Source organism: Acyrthosiphon pisum, chromosome A2 (genome assembly GCF_005508785.2).
Source record: "Acyrthosiphon pisum isolate AL4f chromosome A2, pea_aphid_22Mar2018_4r6ur, whole genome shotgun sequence".
Taxonomy (NCBI): domain Eukaryota; kingdom Metazoa; phylum Arthropoda; class Insecta; order Hemiptera; family Aphididae; genus Acyrthosiphon; species Acyrthosiphon pisum.
This window is the reverse complement of record NC_042495.1, coordinates 38,032,374-38,041,482: the sequence shown is the minus strand read 5'-3', so window position 1 is coordinate 38,041,482 and position 9,109 is coordinate 38,032,374. Positions and strand designations below refer to the sequence as shown.

The window sequence follows — 9,109 nt, the reverse complement described above, 5'->3', positions numbered from 1 at the left end:
ATAACTAATAACCATAGGCGTAATCTATGTGCAGAAAACCGAGAGTTTCCCCTGACATTTTGTAGTGGGGCCACAATAATATCGTTTTAGGACCCATCCCGTCTTAACTCATATTTATTTTATTGAATGTTACAACACATATTTTTTCTAAGTATTATGTTTGAGCTTGAATATTATTTTTCTGTGTGCGCGTGTTATTTAATTAGACAATAAAATATTTATATTATATCAATATAGTAGGTAGATACCTATACTTAAGGTTATGCTCATTTTAAAATATGGATAGTATAGGTACTAATTTAATATATTTTCACTAATTTTACAACTTAACAAAACTTCAAGGATTACTAAAGGTTTAATATTTGTTATTAGGTAAATTATATGAGAGGTAGAGTTATACTAGAATGGCGTCACCGGCTCCCCACTTTATTTTTAAACACAAATGCCCAATAGGTATAAGTAAATTTTTTTTTTATATTTCCCCCTTCTCCTTTTAAAATAAAAACAAATTCAAATTATGCTAATTGTAATAAATTAATAAATTAATAGCTAATAAGTAATAACTATATTAAACATTTTAACCTGTGCTCAAATTGATGAGGGGGGGGGGGTACGCAGGGACACGGAGCTCCCCTACTATTTTTTTTTATTTGTACGGGGGGACGGTACGAACTAGAGTGCCTAGATAATATTATTATCTAGGCTCTCTAGTAAGAACTAATGTTCGAAATAATTTTTAATAAAATGTGGTTTTCAATTGATTTCAATTATATAAAAAGTTTTACTATTTTTCATATCAAAATTATTTTTGATATTAGCTTATTAATTAATTATAATATCACCATGTGTTTCGCCTATATAGTCAGTAGTTCACAGATCATAAATCATATACAAGTATATTATCTAAGGCACAGATACTGATGTGTGTTAGTATTATCTTAAACCGTGTTCCGAATGAAATGTTATCAGTTTCAATTATGGTTATTATTTATCGATGTTTATGAATTTTTAAATTTTTAAATTTTTTTATACTCATCAAAATATGTGGTCTCTTTTGAATCAAAAACAATAGTTATTAATTTTGTTATCTATTTAGTATATTGAATAAACACTAAACAGGTAGATTATTATTAATTTTTTTTTCTACTGTATAATAATCTAAGATGTAGATATTGCTATCAAAATATATTATACCTATTTAGAATTCAAAATGTGTTGTTAAAAAGTGGTATTCACAATGTAATCAAGGCAGGAGAGTGAGGGGAGGGGCAAAGCCCCTCACGCGTCTGTGTCAAGTAAATACGCCCTTGGAACGCAGTTTTTAAATCGTTGGATGAGCTCCTCTACTTCATTTTTCCTAATTCGAACACTGAATTTTCAACTGGGACAAAAATATAGATTACTAAAAATTAAAATACCTACTGTGTTTTAAAATACATTGGTTTTAAATGTGTTTGGTTTGCTAACTGATCAGTGCTAATATCTAAATAGTTACTTAATGCTCAAGATACCTACCTATACACATATGGTTTAGGTATTGATAATGAATTTATTATATGAATGAAAATAATTTACCAGTAATATATAAAAGTAAATATAAAAATCTATGAAACAAAATACGTATATCAAAATGTATTGCCTCATTATACTAGAAAATATGTAAAATACATTGTTTGTAGGTATTGCATTTATACAATTTATTAGTTTTTTATTTAATATTTGAAATTCTAATATATTAAATCGAAATTTTGATTCCAAATTTTGTACTTCTACATTTCTATATATATAGTAGGTACCTACTACATTTTCTATATTAATCTAATTTTGAATTAACTGCAGTTAAGCTTAAGTTGGTTAGCTATTAACTAACCTATTGGTTTTTAGTATTTAGTATTATATGTCAGCATAATATGTCAGTACCTATATATAAATGTGGTTTTAACTTAAAACTTATACTTTATAGTCCACTTATTAGGTACCTTGTTATTTATTAATAAACTAATAAACAAGCTGTCTAATATTTATTTAGATTATTTATTAATATTAAAACAGACATTTAAATTCCATATATTAATAATATTAGGCACCTTGCACCTACTAGGTAAGTTACCTATATTAGTACTTACCTATATTATGTACTTGGTGTTAATCTAGTTAATGCACAATAGTCAATAAGTGTCTTAATTATATAATATTACAATTATTACTAGCTGACCCCGCGGACTTCGTTACCTGTAAAAAATTACAATTTTTAAAAAAAATGTTGATTGTTTATTGTTTAACTCCTTCTGGGTGTAACTCAGCCTCCCTGGTATGCAATCCGATAATGTGCAACAGCATATCAAGTAGGCAATGTGCGAAAATTTTATTTGAGACATGCTTGCACATGATTTGCCCGATTAATCAATGGCAACAAAATAATAAATACTAATTAGTAATTTCTACTAATCATTTCTCCTATAACCAATAGCAACCATGTATAAACAAAAATTTCCACCGTAAATCTCAAAATCCTCGTTTGAGCACCTCCTTTTATGTGGTAGGAGGGTGAAAAATACTTTATGACCTCTTCTCAGACCTACTGAATATACACACAAAATTACATAATAATCGATCAAGCCGTTACGGAGAAGTGCGACAACTAACACTGTGGCACGAGAATTTGATATAGTAGATATGTTATCATGTGTTAGTTATTTCGAATAATTTAATGTTGTTTAGTTTATCTTTTTCTATCATCCAAACACAATTATATTTCTATATATACGTGATACGTCTGGGTATAATTTAAATACGACTATGGGTACGCCTGATTTATCGTCATAAGTAGAAGAGGAAAGTTACCATGATTTATTAATCAGGTCAATTTGATAATTATATTAATTGATAATTTCATAAATTTAGTGCCTAAATATAAACTATATTATTATATAATATATTGTAGACGCATCGTTACGATTTACGATATGAAATTAATTACAGTACGTCAGTACATGAAAATAACAAAAAGAAATTTGAATATTGAACCTAAAGATGTGATAGATTACTATTTATGTGGCTTAGATAATAATTAATAATAGTATTGTAAATTGGTCAAAATTCGTCGATAAGAACTGTTTTAATATTGTAAACACGCTCCAAAATATTGTGTTTATTATCACACACTCTGGTATCGGTGTGAGTGCTTCTTCTTTTAATCGTATGGACCATGAACGTTTACTTCGCCCTGCACATAATGTAAAACATACTAGTCAGTAGTCAATGTAAATAATATACATAAAAAAGCAGAAAATCGATTTTAAATGGTATATAATATATAAGACGTGTAAAACATTCTTAAAAAAAAAATAGCATAATAACAAATATCAACTTATTCGTCAAAGTTATGGCAAATATAAATAAGTGTAAAACATACTAGTCTATGTAAATAATATATTTAAAACATAGAAAAGCGAATCTAAATGGTATATACAAATGTAAAACATATAAAAAAAATAATATAATATTAAAAATCCAATTATTTGTCTTAGTTATGGCACATAGATTTTATAAATTCGTATCGTGTGATTCGACCAGATTTGTATTTCATAATTTTTGATTGATTAATTTCTTGTCACTTGTATCCTTTCGAAATTTTCAAAAAATGTGCACTATTAATTTTAACATAAATTTCGACTAGAACTGGAGAATAATATTCAACCATGGCATGATAGACAGTAATTTTGTATTGACATTTTTGTCGAGTGCGAGTGAAATGATTCACATGTATTTGTATTTAACCTAAGACTTGAAGAGTTACATGCCCAAAGGAAGGAAAAGTACTAGCTATCTTCTGAAATATAATGTTCCGTATATTCTGCGCAATTATTGATTATAACTTATCTTTATCGGCGAGATTATGGTGTATATTTAATTAAGAATATGTAGTTTCCTCCACTTTTAACTGAAATGCATTTTGTTGTTATTTTTTGATATTAGTAGACAGTGGTAACCAAAATGTCATTTCGTTTATTATGATTAATATTTCTTTGGGCTAAAACCAAATCACTCTTTTTTGTGTTTGGGTAAAAAAGGTCATTTGGGCGAAAACCGATCCGCCCATTTTTTTAAAATAAATTACGTATTTTATACTGTTTAGATTGCGTAACGCGTATGACAGTTTATTACATTATCTATGACTATCATAATTATTTCCAGCCGAGGAAAAATCTATTTGATTTTTATCACGAGATTTTTAATTAGTGTTGAAGGAATTTATGAATGTTTATTTAACAGCTTTATAAAATATGTAATTTATATATAATTGAGCGGGGACAATCCAAAACGTACTATATTGGAATTTTTCATTTTTTTTAGTATGAGCGATTTTGTTTTTTGAAAGTCTGGAAAGTTCAGTGGAATGTTTTACATTTAATAATGAATAATCAATAAATTCAGTAAACTATTTTATGATTTCCTATCGAGTTAAACAATTGTTATAACTTTTATAAAGTTAACAAATCTATGATTTTAAAGATGAAGTTAAAACGCACAAACTATTTACAACCAATAGCACAGTTTGAATAAATTAGTCAATATAGTGAGTTATAGAAAAATTATGAATATTAAACTATAGCAATATATGCATTGGAAAATGTTTAAACTCTTTAATTTACAAAGATTAATTCATTGGAAGCTAATAGGTAGTACTACGTATACCTATGTTTGGTCTTACTGCTATTTTTGTTATTTTTGTATTTATACCGAAAAAAATCGTTTATTATTTTTTTTTGTGACATTGATCGATTCCCCCGATTCCCCGCTATGTTTACAGTATAATTTAAAATATAACTCAATTTCGCTAAAAAGGCCAATAGTACGTTTTTGATTGTCTTCCCTCAATTAATTAAGCATAATGCTTAACAAGAAAAAATGAAGAGTGTTATAATTTACAATAAATTTGAGTTAAAACAGGATGAATTTTAAAACGGTTTTGTAGTCCCCACAATAAAATGTCAAGGAAATTCTCTTCTCCTTGTCCACCCACAGACGACGTCTATGATAGTTATTAACACTGCGAATATACAAAATTTTCTTATGATGACTTCGTAAACATATTTACATAATATGTGTTGTATCTTATACGAACGCATAATATAGCTATAATTTTAACGTTCAGAAGAATCTGTTACTATCCTCACGTAGGATATTTTTGATATTTTAATTTTAAATCAAGTTATGAGGAATAAACATTTTAAAATTAGTTTAAAACCTTCTTAATATAAGTTATTATTAATAGTTTAAAAAGTCGTTTCATGTTAGGTATTGCAAATTTAACTGTAGCAAATCAAAAGTTGACCTATGGGGTTATCGTTGATGAAAATATTAAATAGGTACCTACATAATATATAAACACATTTGTCTTAATTAGTAGGTATAATATTATACATTATATAGCACCGTGTCATTAATTAATAATATAATTGATAAATTATATATTAATGAGTACTTATCATATTATGTTAGTTATCATAATGATTATTTAAAAATCATTGCTAACTTAATTTAAAAATGACTAAAATGGCTTTTGTCGAAATGGGTAACTGATCGAAACGCGAAATGTTGATTTTGGGCGAAACGGGCCGCGCCCAATACCCTTATGACTATAGTCAATACCCATTATTCATTAGTCATTATTAGTCATTATACTTATTAAAATAATAAACGTTATTAGCTCATCAGAATTTGTCAATACTATTATAGTATATAGCTAGGTATAATCCGAAATAAAGTGTAAAATGCTAAACGTACATTGATTACGTTTTTACACATATTATAATATAAATTATTTTTATTTTTAATTATAGAACTGAAATCCGTCAAAATGCAGAGGACATATTATACGGTATTTGCGTTGATTATTAGCATTTCGTTTGCACTTGCAGGTACATTTATCTGGTTTAAAAACAATTGGACTCACAAATTGTTTAGGCGGGTAAATTTACATTAATATTTACAAACGTTTTCAGACAATTTATCAGCGAATAGTTGGTCGTCCGATGATGACACGTTGCCGGAAGTGCTACCAAAAAAGATGCGTGACAAAAGCGATGACGAGATTCAAAAAGCTGTTTTTCAAGCATTTGAAAACCAACTCAAAGTGATTTCTGAATACACAGGGCACATGTTGGATCCAGAATCTCCGTACGGATTCTTTAAAGACGAAATGCCGATTACGAATGCGAGGACTTCTAATCCACAGTCTGATCTCATATTTTACAATAATGCCATTAGAGGGTTTATTGCACATAATAAAAACACTATTACCATTAAATGGGTCCCAAATCAGGTAATACTTATTATTGGCTTTTTAATTTATCAGTCTGAAAAATTTAAATTGAATACCTACGTAGAAATATAAAATTTGTAAATAGTCTGCAATTCTTAAAATTTTGAAGTGGATCCTATTATACGCTATAATGAACATAAGAATAATGAAATCTCGCTAAATTTTAATCTTAAAACAATAATTGTCTAATATCTAGATTCTAGATAGTATTATCAGTTCATCATCGTATAAATAAAATGATATAATAGTTATAAGATATATAATAAATCATTATAATTTATAATATGGAATAGTGCCTAACCTACTCAATAGTAATGCACTGATGCTATTATAATAGAGCTTTATATCTGTATTTGTTTTCTCCATTGACCATTAGGTAGGTACCTACTTACATTATTGTGTCAATCATAGCAATATATAGCAACTTTATGATCTTCAGTTCATGTTTATTTTAGTTATTTTTAATATTTAGTTGTATGAGTAAATTTATCTATTATTTATATTATTATAATATCTCGCTTGAAAATTAAAACATCGTAAAAAAAACGTCCAACAAAACAGTAAACTCATTACATAGTCTGCAATGTCGTATTTCCGTTACAATGTTAGCTTTAAGTTTAATCATAGGTCTCTAATATTAAAACTAACAAAACTCAAGTCTAAAACTAAACTGCTGAACGTACATTTTCTATAATATGTTAGTATGTTACACATTTGAAACGGACATAACAATAATGTTGATGTGCTGTCATCAAGAGGACGTGTACCGTATGTATTGTCTCTACCTTACACACGTACAACCATTGATTATAAATATTAGTATTTATAATCAATGGTACAATATAGCAAATTTTCGTTCGCTAGTTTTAACATTGTGCTGTCAGTTTTGATATATTTATTTATTTAGAGTGAATTGACCTATTATCAAACTTTTAGGTATTGTCATTTGTCCGTGTTCTATCGTTGGTTTTTTACGATATTTTATTAAAATTTTTCTCTAAAACCGAATTTACAGCAACGTCGTGTATTGTGGGAGGGCGTGGTAACTATAATTACAACAGGTAACCAATATAGCTTAAAAATTGAGCTGTAATCAATTCTTGGTTTACTCGGTTGCAACTTGGTTATTAGGTACATGATAGCAAAAAAGTAATGCCCAATCACAATACGATTTGATCGACATGACACGACATACGACGTACCTAACTGTGAAGCTAGGTTAAATTACAAATAAATTAATAATCCCCATGATTCTTAGCTTAATAATTAATAATTATATTAATAAAAATACTTATTTAGTATTTATACATGCTATTAGTGCTTAGTGCTTACACGTTCCAAACATGAATATTAACAATTAACATTAGATTTCATTTGTAAATATTACCTACCTAATTATTCAAAAAGTATAGTTCATTATTTTAATTCTAATTTACTTTACATAGGTAGGTATTTCGTTATTAATAATATTGGTAATCCATAATATTATGGTAATTCATACATTTAAAAATTAATGTCTAAAATATGAGTGGGCAAAATAAAATATATATCATGATCAATTATGATTATTCCAATATATATTGTTTTGTATAGGTCGTTACTGAACTAGGATGGAAAGACATGAGCGTCAGAGGAAGGTATACTTTCATGAATGCTTCATATTTTGATCAAGGAAAGTACCATATCCAATTACAAGATGTTAAATATCTTGCGAGCACTACGCTTTCAGAAAATACCGAATCGTACCCATCGACCGTACCAAAATCTAGCATTTCATACAAAAGTGTTAAGGTATCATTCACAGGTGGTTTACCAGAAATATTAAAGACTAGTGATTCTTCTAATGTCAAGTGAGTTAATAAAAAACAAATATAGTATATTGTATAGTATATTACACTATTTTCTATAAAATAAATTTAATAATATATTTTAATTCTATATAAACATACATAACACATAACATATATATTTTGCCATTTTATTGAACTATAGTTGATCGGTTTAAAATTTAAATATTTTTCAATTAAATATATTGAATAAAAATGTATATTATACTAGGTTAGGTAAGGTTATTATTATTAGTAGTAGATAGCCCTAACAAAAATACACCACTGGGGGCGCTAAAATCAGCCGCCAATTTTCGTGACCCGGACTATAGTCTATTCTGAATTAGAGCACACCAGGCGGCCACGGTCAAAACCGGTTTCGCTACGTAAATCTGCAGGTGTGCTCTTGTTCTCAATAGACTAAAGTTATGATTTTATGAATTATAATTCTAGTTTGGATTTCGAAAAATTTGCAATTTTTAATATCGGTAATCGGTCTAATAATAGAATCGATGTCAGCTATAAATTTGATTCATACTAGGTTAGAGTAGTGGTACGTACAAAAAAATACGTTTAAATTCAATTTTATGAAAATAATACCTACAGGCTACAATATATTACAAATTGTTTTTATATATTATAGATTCTGAGTAGAACGATGAATGTATTGATATTACAATGATAATGTGTTTTTTTTTTTAAATTTTTTTTTGTGTCTGTGTACACGATAAGTAGTCGAAATAATGCTTCGATTTTCAACTTCAGTATCTTGTTCGATGGGAAAATGAATATTGTTGGTGCATTAGGGAGGTCAAAATTTTTAAAATTTTCAAAAAAAAAGTGAAAAACAAAAAACAAATTAAGGAAAAACGGGAATTTTTACGCAAAATACGACTTTGGTTTTTGGTGTAACTTTTAAAAAAAATGACCATATTTTCATTGGTTGTTAAGGGGA

At 27.7% G+C, this 9,109-nt stretch overlaps 1 protein-coding gene across 3 annotated transcripts in view; it reads left to right on the top strand.

Moving 5' to 3' along the window:
• LOC100163338 overlaps positions 1 to 9,109 on the top strand; it is a 22,080-nt gene that overhangs the window by 9,819 nt on the left and 3,152 nt on the right. For all 3 annotated transcript variants that reach the window (XM_008181432.3, XM_016801701.2, XM_001946069.5), the window contains 3 exons: positions 5,847 to 5,924; positions 6,009 to 6,328; positions 7,922 to 8,178. In XM_008181432.3, the coding sequence (XP_008179654.1) occupies positions 5,864 to 5,924; positions 6,009 to 6,328; positions 7,922 to 8,178 (638 nt within the window). In that variant the 5' untranslated portion in view covers positions 5,847 to 5,863. The remainder of the gene's footprint in view (positions 1 to 5,846; positions 5,925 to 6,008; positions 6,329 to 7,921; positions 8,179 to 9,109) is intronic.